The sequence below is a fragment of the Perna viridis genome, chromosome 5 (genome assembly GCF_037379345.1).
Source record: "Perna viridis isolate PV_CMFRI_1.1 ecotype Kerala chromosome 5, ASM3737934v1, whole genome shotgun sequence".
Lineage (NCBI taxonomy): Eukaryota > Metazoa > Mollusca > Bivalvia > Mytilida > Mytilidae > Perna > Perna viridis.
In genome coordinates this window covers 39,606,717-39,628,740 of record NC_142449.1, presented here as the reverse complement: position 1 = coordinate 39,628,740, position 22,024 = coordinate 39,606,717, and the positions used below count along the sequence as shown (strand labels likewise).

Genomic DNA, 22,024 nt, shown 5'->3' with positions numbered 1-22,024 from the left:
TTAATTTTTCCTTCAAGATTTTTACTGTTTAATAAAATTGTACTTTTGAAACATTTTGACATTTATGGAAGTCCTACAAAGTCATGATTTAAACTGATGTGTGATGTTCTTTTTTTCTTACAAATATATACTCCAGAGTGGGGAAAAAACGTCATCTGAAAAGTAATTTATTAATATTGGTTGTTCATGATGTGTTTTGATTCCAAGGTGATATGTCAAGTCCACTCTTTCTGTCAGCTGTTCATCTATCCTGTATGTAGTTAAGATAGAAAAGTTTTTTTTATTTGTATATCAAAAAAGAAAACATGAAAAAATCAAGTTCAAACAAGGGTTTATATCAATAAACAAGCAAACATTTAGTTTTGGAACAAGAGGATTTTTTTCAGCAGGATTTTACGTTTTGGATTGAACAGCAATCTTTGTTTGTTGGGGTTATCTCCCGTGAATAAAGAAATAGTCCATTGACAGATGGCATGATGTTACTTTTCTTGGGAAATAACAACAAAAGATGCATTATCAAAGAACAATCTTTTAAAAAATCTATAAATATTGCATATAAATAATACAAATAGTAAAAGTAAGTCCAACGCGCAATAACACAGTAAGGATAGTTGACATATCACCTTGGAATCAAAATGGTGGACTGTCAAATTTTCGATACGACAACATGAAGAGGCGAAAAAATACATAATATCTTTGACAGTAAGGGTAAGTGCTGTATTTACATGCCATATAGAATCGGCTGATTTGTATTCAGTTGGCTTTTTGACAGTACAGTATCTTGAAATGTCCACAACTGCGACAAGCTAGGGTATGACAGTGTCAGTGGTAGTGGTACAGTCTCAAAAATATATATGTGCATTGTTCGTCCCCTATATGCCACTAAGAAATATGCTTATGTTTAAGGTGGTTTGTCTCTTGTACCATTTTTCCAAAAACATTTTTTTATATGGAGTTTTCATTGCTTACATGAGCGAGCACCGTGAGCATAACCAACCCCCAGCCTCTAGTCTAGGACTAGGACACAAAACTCAAATTCAAAAAGGGGGAGGGTCGGATAAGAAATTTTTGGGCAAAGCGCAATATTTATTTATATTTCAACAGCAAGTGAATTAAAAATCTGCCTTGTCAAATAATGGGGGGAAATGTAGAATCATTTTTAATTTTTTTTTCAATAAATGAATATTATAAACATATTAATTTTTTTTTTCAAAAAATATTCCTGCCCCATCAGACTTACAAAATAATTGATGTTTGGTAACACTTCAATTTATCATTTTTTAACCCCTACATGCAGCCCTAGATTTAGATGGTCTAATTAACTTGTAAAGATACCAGAAGTATTAATGAATTTGTAAAGATTCCAGAAGTATTACAGTTCTCGTTCAGATGGTGGGAATATTTTGCACATATCATGTGACATACAAAAAATTGTATACAAAATTGGGACCCAACTGACAGGATATATGTATATTAAAAAAGAAAATGATTGCCTTTCATATCTTAGAAAACCTAAGCTTGAAAACTTATGCTCCGATTTGAATAATACAATCAGAGTATTATTTTTTCCAAAGCAAGTTAGGTTCTTGACAAAGGCAACAGTTGAGGTACACGTACTTATACCCATGTTTTTTTCGAACTTTATGAAATCACATCAAATATTCTCTTGTTTTAATGAGTAGAAAAGAAAAGGGAAGACTCGAAAACTATTAGAAAAATGCAGCTATTTTTACTGAAACATGGGTTTTCACCTATTTAATTTTATTTGTTTGATTAAAGAAAACATTGAATTTTCTCTGTAAGGACAGTCAGTTTTTTTTATTTCAGGGTCATGACTTTTTTTTTCGCTGGGATATTGGAGAAGTTAAGGAAATTTAGATAGTACATGTAATAACCGTAGAGCTCACACCGCTTCACGGTGCTTGCTATTAGAGGATTGAAATTTGTCATACTATGGAGTAGGCATTGCATATTTAACCGTAAGAGACCATGAGCCTCACCATACTTGAAATTACATATTATTCAAATGTTGTATGTAAGTCTCTTCACGTGACTGTAGTTTCACGAGAATGGGTCCAAGTCTACCATTCAAATTTATGGATTTTATTTGTCTTTTTTACAGGCCTTTGATTTCAAGTATTAAAAGCCAAAAATCTTTCTCTGGTAAAAATAGTGATAAAAATGACAAAAATTCGTTCTACATGATAAAATGTGAAGGCAGGCAATAGATAGAGGATTTTGCATTGTAATGCAGTACTCTTGAGATCCCAGAAGTAAACGACAGGTCTCAAGTTACTTGAGAAAAACAGTGAGAAATGACTTCTCTTTCAGAGAGACAATAGGGAGAAGTGGACGCCTGCTCACATCATTTACTAATGTTTTTTTTTTTTTTTTAATTATATGTTGTATGCTTCTTAAAATCACACAATATATAAACAGGCATTTTTATATGTTTATTTTCTTTCATTGAGGTAAACGTTTCTGTTTTTTTTTAAGCTACAATGTGCATGTGTAAGAAACTAAATATTTTGGACAAAATGAAATCAGCCTGCTGACTGAATGATTGGCTGTATATTCATAAAATTGAATTTTAATCTATACCTCTGCAAGGATTTATATATAGCAAGGATTGGACTCTAGCACAATTTTACATTGCACAATAACAAATATGTTGCGTGGGGTGATATACAGTGAGATTACCCATGATGCATTTTGTTGATGCTGAGCGTGCCCTCTTAATGGCGGATGATTTCCATTGCTTCAACATTTTATCACCATAAGTGTAGGTATTCTGACCCATATGGTTTGAAAAACAAATTAAAATATCCCACCGAAAGTTGCTTCCAGACTTTTTCAATGTTTTGTTTTGATCAGTACGTCGATATTCGAGACCTTAATCTCCATCAAATTTTCAACCTGGTCCCACCTTCGAAGGCGTACTTCCTTCCTCATTAAAAATTCAAGCTCCTTTTTCCAAACCAGATCAATTGTCATGGTTATATTAATGTTTATACAAGCCTTTCTTTTGACTCCTGACTGCGTAACCCTACCTTCGAGGGTGGTCACCGTCCTCATTTAAAATTTAAACTCCTTAAAAATCCGATCAATCATAAAATTTATTTCAAATTGAGCACAAATGGTCCGAGGGTGTATATCAGAAATCTTGTTGCTGTAGCCTCCCATTCTTGTGTGATATCAACGTTTTTATTTGACCAACTGTTGATATAAAAAAATGGCGGCCAGAGTCGTGCCCTCGAGAAAGGCATTTCTTCCTAAATTAAAGTTCTAACTCCTTCAAAATCCAAACGATCATCATAAAATTTGCTTTAAATTGATTAAAATGGTCTGTGTATATAAGGATGTTTATAGTTGTAGCTTCCCCTGCTTTTGTAATATAAATGTTTTATATGACCTAATGTTGACTGTATAGGCAACAAGTAGCTGTGGCTAGTATACTGCAATCTCACCATGCGAGATAATGCGATAATTTACGAGATGCGAATCCTTCTATATTTAACTCCTTGACCTCTACCCCTTACCAAATTTATTACAACAAAATTAATTTATATGATTAAGTAAAGCAAAGCTTCTTGTAATGCATTGTCCAGTAGTTCAAACATATTTCATTGCAAATAAAGCAGTAGGATTGGACACAAGTGAAATCCCACTTATGAAGTCCTCTCCCGATACAATTGTCCAATTGATGTCTTTTTGGCAGCACTGGAAAATTTCAGGGAGTGACATTCAGTTGGAATTTTCATTTTGTTTTGTTTTGTTTTTCCAGGTCCCACTTAACCAATGATTTCTTGTTCAAAATATCCAGTCTCTCAATAAAAGTTGATCTGACAAGAGTATCAATAATCGAGTTATAAATTTTTTACTGACAAATCAAGACAAAATTTATTGATGCATATTGTAGCAGTGGGTACGAACTTGTCTCAAGCTTTAGAAATGTTCCATTGAAATGAAAAATTTCCTGTTCAGTTGTGAAACAAGAAGATAAAAAGAAATGCTTTGGGTTTTCTACCAAATTATCAATAGAAATAAATTTAACCGAAGTCCCATGAAACTGTGTGAAAATTAGCATGTTTTGTAAGGAATGATATGAACAATAAAACAATTAAATCCAGATCGGTAGTTGGATTTCAAAACGTTCTACAATGAAAATTCCAGTATGGAAAATGAAACTGGGACGAGACTTTCAAACCTATTTAAAATATAAATACATGATTTCCAAGATTGTGAAGGTAAGAAAGGATGTTTCTGGTAACGTTTTGTTAGGCATAGTCCAACAAAAAAAACAAGAATATTTGAAAGTCAATCTTCTTCCTACCTTTTGCAGGACAAATATTCTAGTGGACCTGACCTGTTACAGCATAAATGCCAATGGCAAAGAGATAATGATTGCCTTTTCTATCTTATAAAAACTATGCTTAGATTTGGATAATACAGTCATAGCTATATTTTATCTATGGCAAGCTCTATTATTGAACAACCTGTGGAACAGTAGAGAAAGATACATGTATACAGCTGAATTGAATGACATATAAACAGATCATATTTATTATTACTTAGAAGAAGTCCTGACCTTAGGTCATTTTATATGCAAACTGAAAGTAAAAAAATTAAAATTGTAAATTTCCAATGTGAAAAACAGACAAAGGTTCCTTTCTGCAAAGTCATTCTGGCATTTGATTTAAAAAAAAAAAGATGTGGTATGATTGCCAATGAGACAGTCATCCGTCAAATACCAAGTAACAAACAAACTTCTTCAGGTCACCACATTGTCTTCAATGATGTGCTAAATTCATACCATAAAGCAATCTGTAAAAGACCCCAAAATCAAAAACACTAGTCTTAAAGACAAAATCCACCTACCGGTAATCTATACAAAAAAAATAAAACAAATAACAATGAACATAAAAAAAGGACAATTATATGACTACAGGTTCCTAGCTTGGGACAGGCACATAAAGTACAAAAATGTATGTGGCTGGGTTAAACATGTTTGTGAGCGTTTAACCCTCCCCTAACTTTGGAAAATACAACAATGGAACTAAAAAATATGTCAAATTCGGATTTAAGTTTTGTGTGATAAATTGAATGTGTGTTATGTCAAATGTGTCATATTGGATTTTTACCACAATGGGGCCCACAGAGATGAATTCTATCTCGATGATATTTAGTTGCAATCATCTTGACTCCCAATGGATGGATTGATTTTGAATCTGGTACATATATTTGGCTCTACAAAGGTGAGGGTTTTGGTTCATAGCATGTTCATGTTTATTGGTAATCTGAACTTTATTTCTTGAGGATGCTTACCCTACAGTAGGCTACTGGTGCACCTGGTCAATGCTTTCAGTTTTTAGTGGAGTCTGAGTTGCTCATTTGCTTTTGTTACTTTGTATGTATGATTTTAGTTACTTTATGTTCTTTGTTGTGTATGTCTGTTTTCCATGTCTGGTCTTCGTCCCTAGATTGCATTCTTTTGATTTCTGTAGAATCTTGGTTCCCTTGATTACTCTTTTGATCTTCTTGATGGATATTTTTTTTATCTCTCCTACCTAAAATGTACAATGCATTGGTAGTGATTGTGTCATCATCAGATTTTCTTAAGAGTTTTGAATGAAAATTTGGTCACACACCAACTACTAGTTTCGTACAATAAAATAATTAAAAAGGTAATAATTTGTTTACCGATAAACAGAATAAAAGTTGTTTTTGATTTAAATACTGACAATATCATGTGGAATTATCCTATTTTAGTCCTGTCTCTTTATACATTGTACCTATCCAATTACAAAGGTACATGCTCTGTACTTAATTAGTATATTAACACATCAGGAATACCATATTTATTTTCTCATTATGGACAAACATGATTTATTGATTTATATGTTTAAGATTTTACTGTGAGTCACCTGGACAAATTCTAAGGGTACAAAAATGATTTTTCTATACTAGTAATAATAATTACAAGGAGTACATGTACCTTTATCTATACAAAGTTGTTTTGTGAGTATAACTTACTTCTTACATGTATTTACTTTCACATTTAAGAGGTGTGGGATTTGTATTTACCATAAAATTTGTATTATTTTAGTTCTTATGGTTTGGATACAAAATACACTTTGATGTTATAATTTTTTTTTCTAATTTCTTGGGTCATTGAAAATTTTGATTTGCTTATATTTAAAATTTTTAATTTTTAAAGAAACAAGACACATCCTCTAAATTAAAAACCACATTGGTCTGTTCAGTCATTTGACAGATAAGATTTGGTAGGATTTTCTATGTTAAGTATGCATGTCTTTACAAGTGAAAATTTAGAGAACTGGCCTGCAGCGAATGATATTATTTGGCGAGAAAAGGCATAATTTGATGGCTTTTATTGCCATTTTCCCATGCTGGTGTATAATGAAAACAAAAAAAAAAAATTTGAATTTGATCAAAGTTAAATTTAGGGAAATAAAAAGGAATCCAGTGTCCATGTCATTTATAATGTCCTTAAAATGTACTTAATGCGGGGATTGGCATATGTACCATGCAAACATAAACTCAACTTTAATTCAGAATTTGTTTTTTTAGAAAATATTTAAAAAAATATGAAGCAAAACTTTGCTGATGGCATCAAGTTCTAGGAGTACTCCTTAGTCTGAATACATGTATATATTACACTTTGTATATGTATTTATATGTGATATAAACTTACTTCTCATCTTCTCATGAAAACTGGTTCAGTTTAGATGGGTACATTATGTATTTGGTTTACCCAGACTCATATACATGTAATTTTTTAAAAAGTACAACTGTATTTTCATGAGGCAGAGGAATCAAGAAAAATATGTCTGATTGATTGATTGTTGGGGTTTAACAATATTTCAGCTATATCCAGGCGAGAAGAAAAACGTGAGGCTTTGTTTTGCCATATTGTTTTTACCCTGCAATAAAAGAAGTGAAATTTTATTTGATTTATCCCATTTGTGTCATTTGGAGTTGCTCTCATATTTTGGGAACTGTGTTACACCAAATGCAGCAGCATGATTAAAAGACCAAATTAAAAGTATTATTTTGCATTATAAAAATACTAGCTCAAATTAAGTGTGTTTAGCCAGTGGAGCTTGGCATCAGTCTATTAACAGGTATTAATGTTAGTTGTAACTTGCTTCAGCCCTCAGAGTAAACCGTTTTAGTTAAATCTAGATGGTTTATTCATATGATGTAGTTGTCATATTAATTCCATATCTGTCACAAGTCTGGATAGTACCGTACTATTGTAGCCTTGAACTGCAGAGATTAATTTATAAGATAATATAAATAGCTTCTAATTTAGTTCTCCAACATTTGGTATTGTTCCAATAAACAGAGTTGAATTCATAAACTCTTTTATTTAAATATTGCTAATTGTATCTACTGGTAATGGCTTCAGGGTACTTCATAGTGTTATTTTGTTTCTTGGTCTTCTATTTTATAAAATGTGAGTACAGGTACACATACATTTGTATATACTCTTTTGGTGTGACCTCATTAAATGAATTAGTTATTGATACTTTACTTAACAACGTACTGTTATAAAAATTTAGGAACAAATGTACATCTAATATATATGTAAAGTAAGTTAAGATATGATCATGTTAAATTGGGCCAAAGTGCAGGGGTACAACTTTTATTGTACTTATAATTGAAGAGTTTTCTCTTCTTAAAAGTAAATGGATACTGACATACTCAAACTGATCATTATATTGTATTCACATGAATTTTGATAATATGCCAAAGTCATGAGCTTGTTCATCGGTAACTCAGACAAAGAAGTTTGTGTTGATATGTACATTGTAACTTTCTTCTCTATGAAAAGAATTTTTTGTTGCATGGCAGAAATAAGCACCTCCAACCTTAAGATATATATGTATTTACCCATGATTTTGTCTAACTCATGGTAAAATCGCTAAAATTACTGCCATGGCAGATGCCGAATGTTAAGCAGCAAAATATTTCAAACAAATCATTGAGAAGCATTTGAAACACTTTTAAAAAATGTGCAAAATTTTTTGATATCTTTTTTTTTTGTAGATAAGGGAAGATAATGGCACCATATGACACAGAATACCACCACCGATTTAGAGTAAATGGCTGGAGCTGCCCCATACATCCTCTTCAGGTTATTGCCTGGTTTGCTGTATTTTACTATTCCCTTATCTATTTTACCACCATGGTACCGGCTTTACCTACCAACTGGCAGCCAGCAGGATATATTGTATCCTTTTGTTAACAACAAAACTAAGTTGTTACCTTTTTTTTCAATTCATTTTTACAACCTGAGGCTGACATATTTAGTATTTCATGAAACATTCTAAGTGGTATAATTTTTATATGCACAACCCCAATTTGGTGTTTGTGGAACGCCACAACTGTCTTTTGTTGATGGTTTTCTATATACGCAGTACATTTCTCGTTATACACAGTACATTTTATGGTATGCCTAGTGTATTTCACATTATACATGGTCGTGGACTCATTATACGCGAAGCATATAACTTTATGTGCAGTATAACTGTCATTATATGTGTTGCATTTTTCAGTATATGCAATACAAAACTGGGTATACGCAGTACATTTTACTTTATACGTGGTACATATATCGTTATACGCAGTGCATTTTGCAATATACGCTGTACATTTCATGTTATACGCAGTACATTTTCAAATATGAGCAGTAGATTTCACAGTATGAGGAAAGACATTATACGCAGTATTTTACACCTTATTTGCAGTAGTTTCAACTTTATACATAGTACTTTGTTTTATATATGCAGTGGAAAATTCACTGGATATACGCAGTGCATTTGTCATTATACGCGGTTCTTTCAACATTATATGCAGTAGATATTTTGTTATGATGTGGATATATTACGTTATGAAGGTGTTCATGGGACTTTTCCATTTTTCACTTAAGTGGAATGATAGAGAAAATTTTCTGTCATAAAAAATTTGGTATGTGGCTTTATATAGATGAAGTATATCTTGTAAGTGATTTTTGATGCTCTCTGATGACAACATTCTGTACAATTAGGGGTATCAATAGCATGACAACACTTGCAACTTCATGTTGCTTTTACACTCATGAGTTATGACCTTTAAGAGTAATCAAGGGAACCAAGATTCTAGCAGAAATCAAAAGAACGCATTTAAGGTACAAAGACCAGACAGGGAAAACAGGCACGCACAACAAAGAACTTAAATTAGTACAAAAAGTCAAATTAGAATATTTTAATTTGATGAGAATCCTGCCATTTGATTGGTTTGTTGACAAAAATCAACATTGTTTCAATTGTATAAAATAACTTGCTATTTAGGCCATGCCCACCTTTTACGGAACTACTTTTTGTTTGTTAACATCTGAAACAACATTTTCAGTCACATTGTAATGTTGAAATGTTTTTGTGACAATAAATTATTAACTAACTTTATGTCCGCCCGATTTATGTCAAATTCCTGCTTTAATAATTGTGTCTTCAATTTTGGAAAATAACTGAACATTTGCCAGTGATGAAATGACAGCATCTTGCCGCTGATTTTAAAATGGCGACCAATTTGTTTACTAGAATTACTTCACGGTGGGAAGATTAAAGTTGCAATTTACTCTGTGTTAATAAAAGTGATGGATATTTAATATTTTTTAAATTTTTAATTAGAATATAATGAATGTATTCAATTTCTGATTAGTTTATACACTATAACCTAATTTGGGTTCGTTTACACTGAAACATAATCCGCTTCACAGATTATTCAGCGTAAATGGATCCAAATTAGGTTATAGCATATAAACTATTCAGAAATCGAATACATTCATTAAATAAACAAAATAATAAGTACAAAAAGTCAAAAGTTTATGAGCAACTCAGACTCCACTAAAAACTGGGAGCATGGTCCAGATGGGTGATACCTCTTACCTCTATAGAATATCCAAACAATGTAGCACTGTAACAACTTACTATCACTTTTTTAGCAAAACAAAGGAGCAGCAGGAAAATGCAATTAACTATTAATTAGAATATAAGTTAAAACATGAAGTGCAATTACATGTTTAGAAAAAATTCAAGAGACAATAATAGTTCCTAAATAGAACCAGAATAATATGTGCATTTGTTGTAGGCCCTTTTGTTTTTCTTAACTTTTCTAAGGTAACTGGAATAGCTCTACTATCACATGTAGTTTCTCACATAGTGGCCAGTTCAATAAATCCTGCTGATCCAGCTGTTATACAAAAAAATAACAAAAGCCAGGCTAGATTTGACAGGAAGAAACATCGACATGTGATAGAAAACATGCATTGTTATATCTGTGAAGTAGATGTGTAAGTACATGTCAAGTCAGTTAGTAAATTTCCATTTCGACTCACCCAAGTAAAATTTCACTTGCCAGCTTGGTTTATGTACTTAATGTTCAGTATTGTTCTGGGTCATTAAAATATTGCTGGAAAATCACTTGCCACCTTGGCTAGTGCTCAAATTTTACCAATAGCCAATTGAAATTTTTACTTGTTTGTGCTTTGGCGAGTTGGCCAGTGGATGTTATACACACTGTCTAAAAGGATCTTTGATATTGATACTGTTTAATGTAAACTGATTCTTTTCTGGTTGTTGTTAATTACTGCTTATTTAAATTTCAGTGGGAACAAATCAAAACATTGTAGTGCCTGTAACAAATGTGTGTCAGATTTTGATCATCATTGTAAATGGTTAAACAACTGTGTCGGTGGCAGGAACTATAAGTAAGTTGTTAAGCAGAATTATTTTATTTTGTTACTCTAGACTCCTATACCGCTGATTATTTTGATCATGTCTTGTCTATGCTCTCAATAATACTTTCTATTCTTCTGTCTTTAAAAAAACATTAATATTTACTTGTTGCTTTCAAATATGCAGACCCTGTTGATTTACATGTACAAGTTAATTGGTCAATATCACTGTGGGACTTATGTATTCTTCATTATCTTCATATGCATCCACATCTGTATATGAATTTTGACCTGCATTCATACTTATTTATTTCTGAGGAAAAATTTATTTGCTAGCAATAATATGCAAACTATTATTTTGCAGTCTCTTTTCAGTCCTTTTGATATCAAAAAATTACATGTACCAGTACATATTTTCTGAAATGTTTGAAGATCCTACTGATGAAGGTTGAAGTACCAAATTTTCAAATGAAAATAATCTTTTTAACAAATGTTTCAATATTGATCTGAACTGTTATAATGCAGTGTTTTAGGTTTTTTGAAAACATAATTTTCCACTGTAAAACTTGAAAAATGAAAGTTAACTTGCCTTTAATAAAGGTCTGTTTTCCATAAAATGATACATGAAGCCTTTCAGAAATCAGAGTTTTCTACTCGCCTTGTTGGGAAAGTGGAACATCACACATAAAATTGACTTTCTGCAGGTGACAGGAAAGACTGCCATGAGCCAAAAGATAAAAAAGGAAGCCATGAGCCAAAAGATAAAAAAGGAAAACCTTTACATTAATTTTCATTACGTCTCACATATAATAAATATCATAGCTATTTTGCTAGTATGAAGTATGTAATTATGCATTCTTGTTCCTTACTTTTTGTGTAAAGAGGCCCTGCTTATCAGGGATGGATAGAACATGCTGTTTTTGTACATAATTGATTAGTTTCCACAAAATAATTTTTGCTTCCCCTGATAAGGTTTATGTATTTGCGCAGTTGGCAGGATTTTTAACACGAAATTTAATTGCAGGTCAATGGCTAAGATCACTCTCAATTCTGATTGATAGTTTTTATTTTCAGTTGGTTTCTGTCAGTATTAGTGACTGGAATGATTGGTGTTCTGTTGGTGTTTATTGTGTGTATGGTAGAGTTTATTGCTTACTTTACAGACAAAGATGATGGCAAAATACTGTATCCATATATAAGTAGGTACTTTTGAAAATGATAAAAAAGAAACTCTCTTTATTAAGTGCTAATCCAAAGGCCTTTTAGTGTAAAAATATAATTTTATGATAATTTTATAAGCTGATTCTGGTTTCACAAGGGCACTGAGGGCTATGAGGAAAACCACCAAAACTTGTGAAATTAGTTAAATCCCAAATCTATGGATGCTTCTTGGAAACCTTTGTACTTCCTGTCAATGCTAGGCCAATTGGGATCCTTATGCATTTGAAATGTGTGTTTTACTGCAGGCTTGAGGTGTTTATATGCTTGATTTATACTATATAACAAAAATTTACGGTGACTTGTTTAGGATATCATCAAAATACAATTTTTTGTCAACCAAAATCAGTTTTTTAATTCATTGAATTGTTTAAATTACATTGTATATGTGCAAGAAGTAACACTGACCATGTACCAGTATATTCAGAGCAAAATATAATTAATTGTGAGGCATTTGAATTGTTTTTCCCAGACAGTAATGTAAATTATAAGCAATGACCTCTGTTTTTTTTTTTTAACTCCTTTTGAGATATTTTGCACACCTACTTAGTTTTCAATCAAATAAATGTAAATTAGCCTGAGATGAGACTTGTTACATTATTGATTATTCAGTTAGAACTGGGATATCATTGGGGTAACACTAACAAAAGTTAACTAGCCCTTGTTGTCACTGAAAATACAACCAAAATACATTGTATGTGCTGAATCAAAACATTTCTACTTTGTTACATGAATATGGTAGGTTTATTTTTAATTTATATGTAAAACAGTAGAGAAAAAACAGGTTTTGTCCCAAAACATGTTCGTAATACTTTAAAACAAAATTATAACATTTTTCTTAGTTAAATTTCTTAGATAATTAGTGTTTAAAAATTAACCTGAAGATGTAGGTCAGTTGTATAATCTATATGTCTTCCCATTTTCTGATTGAAGAAGCAATGTTTGAAAAACAGTTTGTAATTAAAGCTGAAAAATCCATAAAAGCTTTTAGTAATATCAGTGGGATTAATAATAGATGTGGTTGATTATATTAAGAAAACTTCAAATAAATCTTAGATAAAGAATATTAAAGGTTAACACTGACTTATAGTAATTAGAGTTGAGAACACTTAGAATATAGAAAACGGGATAAATCTTCCCTTTTTCTATACTTTGCACCCAGGACCAGTCTTGGGTATCCTCTGGTCTATGAGGCCCTCTATTACACTTTTGATTTTTTACTGAAAATAATTAAACAGCCTCTCATATTTAGTATTTATAGAGGATACTTGAAAGAACCTCTAAGCCTTATGTTTTTTTTAACTAAAACAAGTTGCATGGGACCATTAAATACAGTTGAAGTTGCACTACTTTCATGAGTTATGGCTAATTTTTCCTTTGAAATTTAGAATGTAGTGGTACCTGTAGTAATTAATGATTTTTTATTTTCAGAAAAATGGAGTGCAAGAGGATCAGGTAGATATTCATAAAATCAGTTAGTGATAGTCAGGATAGTAAATGCTCTTTTAGACCTTCTTTTCCATTTGTGGGCACAGGTTATGAATTATGTTTTGAATGTGATTTCTTCAATTTTGGTAGATAGACACTTTAACATCATTGCTTTCAGTTTTATTGTTATGGAATGATTTATATAAAACACTAAAAAAAGGAAATGTACCATATGCTTTTGAGCAGCTGTTCACATATATTTTGTCTATAAATATACCAAATAGAGAGTATACATTATGCTTTGGCAGTTTGCCTTTTCCTTTTGTGAAATCTATCAGAGAAATTTCATGATATTTGAAGTAGGGTACCTACTAAGAAAAGATTGTAATTGTATGTAATTATTTTTTAATATTTTGAATCGCTTTGAAAGAGCTCATGTAAATTTTCCTAATGATCAAATTGAAATTTTACTATATAAAGTTATTGAGTAGATTATGAACTGATATTGATTCGAAACTTTTAATTGCAAATTTCAGACACAAACATGACATCAATTTCACCAGGTGAGTAGAATGTTATTGATCTGTTTCCATTAAAATCTTAGATTTATTGGCTCAGATCTTAATAATTGATCTGTAGCCTGGTTTATTATCTGGTACCTGTTCTCGTAAACATAAAATAATAGGCAGTGAGTTAGAAAACTGTTTTCATTAAAGAAATATAGTTGATATTTTATATTTCCTTATTTAGAATTTATATGTATTTTTATTGACAGTAATTACTATTGTTAATGACTTTGTGATAATAATGTGTTCATGTTTATGATAGAAAAAATACAGAGTGCTCTTGGAAGCTGGACAACACTTTTGGGAATGTGATGACTAAGTGCTATTCATTTTTTAATTAAAAAAAAGTCTGCCAATGTCAGAAGCATTGAAAAAAAGAAATAAGATTAAAAAAAAACAGTCATGGACTAGAAAATAAAAGTATATGTGCAACTTAGACAGCTTCCTAAACCAGGAGCTGGTACCAAAAGCATCAGTAGTGATAATGATAAGTTAAATTCATCGTTTTGGGTTTTTTTTCAGAGTTTAAAATCATGCATATAAAAATACCAAATGACGGTGGTTGGGCAGCATTACTTGGTATCACAGCTTTCTTACTCTTGGCATCTCTGGCATTACTGATTCATTTGTTTGCATTCCACTGTTACCTAAGTAAGTACAGGTTATGTTAACAAAACACAAATAAAGTAGAAAATTAGAGTGAGAAAAAATAGACAATTTCTTCTTTCATTGCAGTGTTTTTTTATATTTGTGTTTAGTAGTGTTCATGCCTAATAACATTGTTTTTTTAAATGAAGAAATAATAAATTATGATTCTTATGGCTTGCAACATAGAACAAATATTGCATAACTTAATGATCTGAAAGATAACAAAATATATATAAACAGTTAAACTATATCTATTGCTTAGATCATTCTCTGCATTCATGAATTCTTTCTGATGAAATTTATATACATTAAGGTTCTATTTATTGTTATATTAGTACAGTTTCAGATTCAATTTATTGCAGTGTACAACAAAATGACGACCTATGATTACATAGTAAAACAAAGAGAGAAGGAAGTAGAGGCGGTTAAACCTCCTATCACCTCGAGTAGGAGGAAAAAGTTACCTGTAAGTCTTTGAAATTAGCCACAAGTCCAAACCATCAAAATAATAATTAAAAAATTTATACACCCACTGCAAATTTTACAGCTATACTTACTGCCATTGTTTTAAACATACTGTGTCCAGACAATTACTCTAGTATATGTGTTCATATCGTTATGATATTGTACCAGGTGCCATACACCTAAAGGAAGGCTGGGATTGATTTTGGAGGTTGGGACATGAGCTGTTTAGGAATAAAGAGTTTGAAACAAACATTTTCATGATGTCCAGACAATAATAAGAGTAAAAGCCAATTGATCTCTTTAAAATTATAACACAAGGTGCCATAAATCTAAAGGAAGGCTGTGATTGATTTGAGAGGTTATGACTAGAACCATATTAGAATGAAGGGCTACTTTGATTCTGGTCAATTTCTTATCCTATCTTTAATCCGAATCAAAATTCACAGCTATACCAAGCTCAACCTTGAATGGTTTGTCCATACCTGTTCTAAAACTACATGGTTGTATCAAGCTTCACGATGAAAGCATTTTATTTAATTAGTATAAAAATATAACGAAAAAAATATAAAAATAGGTAGAAATGAGTGAAAAGCTGGATTTAGATGAAAAGCAGTATGTTTAAAATTCTAGTGTAAACAGGAAGTTTTTAGGAGATTCTGTGCATCAGACAGATATTTAATTTTTTTTTTCACAGTTGAATAGAGTTGGACCAAGAGGTTCCAGAAAAATAGTAAAGTAAGTTTTAACTATATGAAAAGCGTTAATATCAGTAGATGGTAATTTTTGAATACAGTCGAACTTCACTTGCTCGAACTGGGATGGGTTGAACACCCGGGATTTCTCAAACACAATTCAAAGTACAAAAATTTTCTCCTATGTAATCAATATAAATAACCATGGATTTCTCAAACACTCGAACCGACTAGTCGGTCCATTCAGTAGTAAATCTTAGAGAATAACCCTCACTAACTCGAACTCGTCAGCCATTTTGTCAGCGTGGGTAATAAAAGGTGTAAAAAACTGAAACCCTATCATTAATCAGTGTCATTTCAGTTAATTACAGGTAATATTCAAGTTGTCACTAATTAGGTAGTTTTGATCTAAACATAGTACTGATTGAAGTTTGAGAATGTTCCGAAGTCGGTATAATGAAAGCATGAAAGAAATTCAGATGAAAACAAATTATTGACCGAGGAACTTGAACTCTGACGTTTTTAAAAGCGAACACATCATTTTGAATGTCCACAAATCAACATAATCTTCCGAAAGCGAATGAAAAAGATCCATGAACTAAACAACTTCATAGGAAGTAAGCAATTTCTAACAATAAAGTCGAACTCTGAGCAGCAACAAAAAAATCCAGAAATATACGAACTTCAATTTCCCAATAACTCAAACACATTTCAATGGTCCCTTGGTGTTTTAGCTACTGAGGTTTGACTGTATATAACACAGTAACAACCATTGGTCAGCCTTCATTGTTTTTAAATCTCAAACAATTATTGCATTGAAAAGAAATTTGAATTGTTGATTACGCATACTGTGAAGGTCCTTTCAATTGTGGAAATAAGTGGTTTGGTTCAATTAAGTTGGTTTGTGAGGTATTGAATATCTATCTTGCGGACAAAAATTGGTATTTCTCTTCGTTTTATTTATATGCCCATCAGTAGTATACAGCTGTTCTTCCGTCCATGATGCTTTATATTTTAACTCCAAAAAGCTTCAAATCATTTACATAAAACTGTGGCCAATTATTCATATTGATGGAGGAAAGCTTTTTATGTTTACCATTACATTAATTTTGAATCTTTCGTTTTTATAGGACTTTTTGTATTTGAAAAAACAGGGTAGGTTTCTGTTTTGAGGTTCTAACTGAAAAATGCTCCAAAATTTTTGGGTATTCTTTTTACCCATGGTCTTTGGCTCCCACTTGTTTTCTATAAAATTTATTTCAGGTTTTTGATTGGTGTGACTTTTTCATAAAAGATTGGGTTGGTTTTTCAGGTTTTCATGCTTTTACTGAAAAAAAACACTTTCAGCAAATGCCATGAAAGATATTATTTATATCAATGGGCATAGGCTCCCTTAGATTTTCTTCAAAATTTCAATTTCAAGCTTTCGAATTTTGGCATTTTTTCATATTGGTATCTATGATAATTGATAGGCTTTCAGAGAATTCACTGGGTAAAAAGTTACAAATGCAGAAAATTTAAAAGCGTTTAAGTGTTTGTTGCCAATATGGCTTGAAATGGAAACAAGTGAAATACAATACCCTAAAAATGCATTTATGAAATTTGATATAAATTAAAGGACAAAGACAGTTTATAGACAAGACACACAGAAAAAGTAACAAAAAGTTATTAATCACAAAATGAAAACAATGACCACAATATTGTTTGAAAAAAAATCTGAACTTTCATTTTGTTTTTATTTAAATTTTTTTGATAGTAGGGTTACTAGCTTTTTGAGTGACACTACATACAATTGTATTGTAGAAAATCATCCTTCAAAGATGAAAGAGAGTATAAACAACAAGAGGATACATCTGGGGAGACACCTCCGCCTTCAGCGAGCCCTGTTAGACAGATGGAAACTAATAATAATGTATGTAGTATTTTATAATTATGCGGAAATAGTGTTAATATGAAGTTTAAAGCTTTAAAATTTTGGAGCAAATAAGCTATTTTACTGTATACAGATTAAAAAAAAGTTCTATACCATCTGATAATGTACCACTTGATATTTTCATGTCACTTATGTGATTGTATGAATATATGTATTTCTTACTGATGAAGATTGATTGAATTAGAAGACTGGACATCAAACTGATGAACCCTGATATATAATAAAATTATTGCATTTATTTCAGCAGTTTAGATTTTTTTTCACAGTATCATGTAGTATTGCTATGATTTACAATGTTACTAAAATTATATGATTTGTTTTAATGAAAATGATTTTTAAGCTTAAAATTTAGAAGTTTAGAAAAAAAGTGTTTATTGCAGGCACAAAAAGTTAACAGGGATGGCAGTCTGAGGAAAACACCACTTGCATCAATAGATCATGAAGTCACAGTTAAAAAAGTGAAAAGAAAGAAGAAAAAATCTTACAAGGCACCAACACATAGAAGTTCTGATGATGAAACAGACAGAAAGATACCTTTTGATGGTAAAAAATCTTTTACAATAAATTAAATACTTGGCTAAACTTACCTGATCAACTGGATATTTTCCGATGAAACAGGTCCAGACCACTATAATTCTGACATACTTTAGATAAATCATATTACTCGATTAGGCAGAAAGGAGGGTGTCATTTGTCTTAATCTTTTTGAAAATATGCAATATTGTGTAGGGACTTTAATTTCAACTGCTAATTTCATTAAACGTACCATCACTTACTCAGAACTGAAACATGTTGGGTGAAAACGTCTTAAAAGTTGACCTATATTGTAATTTTACCTAATAATTGCACTAGTAATGGGTCGGATTTTGATTTTGTCTTTAAAACAGTTTCATTTTTTGTACTTTGATTTTGTAGATAATCCACAGTTATCTACAACAGCAAAGAATATTGAATTAGAGCTACCAATCAGAACTCCCATTAAAGTATCTCCACCCCCTTTAGTGCCAATCACAGCAGTGGGCGGGTCACATGAATATAATTCTGATTCAGCTGAATCATTACATGAGGTCAAGCCTCGATATCAGCGACCTCTGGCAATGAGGAATACATCACAAAGACAAACTTTAAAAGGTGATGATAGTCCTGATTCAGGGATCATTTCACAAGATTCTTTAAGAAGAAGTAAAAAGGTGAAACGGAAAAAATCTAGAAATAGAAATATGGAAGACAATTTAAATGCAACAACTTTATTGACAGTTAACTCTGATGCTAAATATAACCCAGATGGATCTCTGGATTATGCAGATGGAATGCCAGTAACCCCGGTTGTTTTAAAACTCCGGCAACAACGTGATTTGCCAAAATTAGAAACTCCCCCACCAGAAGTGCCACGATTAGACTTGGGTCCCCTGACTGCAAGTCAAGATATGTCTTTGTCGTATCGACCACCAAGTTCAATGAGGTCAGATGATACATACTTGACAACTAGGTATCCAGACTATTACAATAATAATAATACATTATCAATGTCCCAGAAATTATCTCAGGTGCCAGAAGGTAGTGGGGCAGATACTGAACTGTGATATTTTAATTGTTTATATTTCATTGCAAGGGACCAATTTTTTTTACTTATGAAATATTCTGTATTTCTAAGAGCCTGAGTAGTAAAACAACTCATTTTTTCTGCACTTAATGTAACCAATATCAGACCAACCACGATATCATTTTGTTCAAGTGTGTTCTGTTTCATTTTTGATCAAGATCTAATTAAGCTTGTACTGAAATTCCATGACATTTTATCTGTTATACCCTAACTTAATGAGCAAATGGTACATTTGAATTACCTCGTCCCTTCATAGAATTTCAGTTTTATTATTTTGGCTCCAAATGGATGGATCAATTTCAAATTGTGTGTGTGCTTTCAAATAGATGAGGGAAATGATGTCAGCAATTTCAGTTGCTGTCCAATATCATTTTCCTGCTCAAGTAGAGGTATACCTAGCACCACAATATGTGCAACTTCATGTTAAATTTTGGAATGAACTTTCTTTTTTTTTTTTGAAAAAAGATAACTGTATAAATAAAGTATCATTCTCCTTGGCTGTTTTTACATTAGATATTAGGTTACATGAGGATTGTGCTATTTTTGTGCATTTTATGAATGGATTTTATAATGTGAGATTTGAATAGCTTTAATTTTTTAAACACAATATTCAGTGATGCAGGTATTATCATTAAAATTGTGCTGGCACATATATAGATTATAATTTTTAATTCACTTTCATTTATTTAGGTTATAAATTGGTTGCTGTATTTTTCTGTTGTACTTTCTTATTTAATATCATGTGTTTACTTATCTGTATACATGTATTTGAAACTCAAGAAAAGGTGGGGTTAGCTTAAATGTTATGTTTAGAATTTGCTCATTGTTAGACGGAATTTTGCAGAAATATTATGAAGTTTAATCTGCATGTAAATATAATGTGGTAACATGAACTTCTTTAAGTTTTAAAAAGACAATACTACTGCATCCACTCAATAATCCTAGGAACATAATTTTTTCAGTTTAAAAAGATATTTATTGAAAACTTGTGAATAATGCTGGATTTATGTACTTGTCATCTTAATATCTATTCCTGTTTATGCAGATCATGTTCTCTAAGCTATGAAACAGGTTATGATCATTTTTCGTTGAGATTTCCATGTATACGGTGTCACAGGCACTTATCTTAAGATCTGTTAGTACTGTTAAGGTTCAGTGTACTTATAGTTTATTAATTATTTTAAAATAAGAGTTGTTCCATCATTAGACATGTTCATTAGAAACATTTTATTCAGTTGGATTAAAGATCAACATTTTATTTCTACTTACTAAATACCCATAATGCATCACACATGTAAGGCAGCTAAAGGATTCTTGGATTTGATAGTTTTTTTACAATGTGTGATCTATTCTATGCACTGTTTCAGAAACTTTGGAATTACCGTTATGTGTAAAATGTTTGACTGGTACTTCGTGTGTAAACAATTTTTTTTTTACCAGTAATGTTAAACTCTAAGTCAGTAAGGTCATTTTGGTGTACATTTAGGAAATTGTTTCCTACAGTGCACTAGATTCTGAAACTGGTTTATATCTATTTTCCTCCCCTATTGCTACAGTTAATTTTTGAACAGCCCTTACCTGCAATGATGCTGTCCATTTAGTTTTTAAGTGCTTTTTTGTTATTGTTTTATTTAGATACATTTTTTGTTGTCTCATTGGTAACATTCCAGCATGATATTTTTATTTATCATTATAATTTTGTATCACTTATTTCCTCTCATTTCAATTACTATTTTCTGTATCTGAAAACTTGAGTTTTAGGTCCAATTTGTCACATTTTTAATATTATTGTCAATTGATATCAAGTGTCTGGTGCATTTTATAAAAAAAAATGTAATTTTGTTCTAAACACAACAGAAAATGCTGAGATTGATTTACTTTTAATGTGTTATTTCATGACCAAAATAACTGCTGTTTACTTTTCACTATTTATTCAATGTATTTTTATTATGATAAAAAAAATTGTGATATCAAGAAATCGCTCTCTAAATTAATATAAGAAAGTTGACTTTTTTTCTATAAAAAAATGAATTTTTGATTTAAAAAAATATTGAATGTATTGTAAAATGGCACCCCAAACCTGCTAAACATGAAGAAAAAACTTTTTTTTGTCATAAAAGTCTGTATTAAGAAGAAAAGTCAATTGATTGAATTCACATCTTGAAGAATATACCTTTAACTTTTAATTCTATTTATTGCACAAAGTGTATAATGTTTTCTTTTGGCAGAAAATTATGAATAAAAAATCCGTCACCTCCCTTACAATAATGGTAGGCTGATATGGAGTTATTTATCTGTCACCTCCCTTACAATAATGGTAGGCCGGTATTGAGTTGTTTATCTGTCACCTTCCTTACAATAATGGTAGGCTGGTATCTGTGTCATTATTTTAGTATTTATTATCACTTCGTTGTATAATTTTATGGTCCAAGTTTTAAGTTTTATTATTATATAAATCATCTCTGATTGTGTTTTGCATTAAATGCAAGTTATTGTTAACATGTTAAAAGTCAAAGTTCTAATGAAAATGGTAAGTTTTTCTAATAAAACCCTTGAAATGTTAGATATTATAGTCTATTTTTGGCTAGATAGTCAAGAGATCTTTTAGTGACCTTCCAAGGGAGGTTCTTAAATATCAAAAGGTGAAAAGCATAGTACATGTCTATTACATATACATGTATAGTAAAATAATAATGATCCCTTAAAATATAAGTTTTATTCTATCAAGGT

General features: G+C 31.2%; 1 protein-coding gene across 1 annotated transcript; it reads left to right on the top strand.

Moving 5' to 3' along the window:
- Positions 1-555: 555 nt before the first annotated feature.
- On the top strand, positions 556-21,857 carry LOC148617452 (palmitoyltransferase ZDHHC1-like). The gene is made up of 13 exons (XM_088585145.1): positions 556-708; positions 8,074-8,257; positions 10,185-10,357; positions 10,673-10,774; positions 11,816-11,940; positions 13,391-13,414; positions 13,924-13,950; positions 14,476-14,604; positions 14,964-15,067; positions 15,761-15,801; positions 17,562-17,670; positions 18,072-18,234; positions 18,607-21,857. The coding sequence occupies exons 2-13, from the start codon at positions 8,087-8,089 to the stop codon at positions 19,272-19,274; spliced, it is 1,836 nt and encodes a 611-aa protein (XP_088441271.1). The 5' UTR covers positions 556-708; positions 8,074-8,086; the 3' UTR covers positions 19,275-21,857.
- Positions 21,858-22,024: the final 167 nt, after the last annotated feature.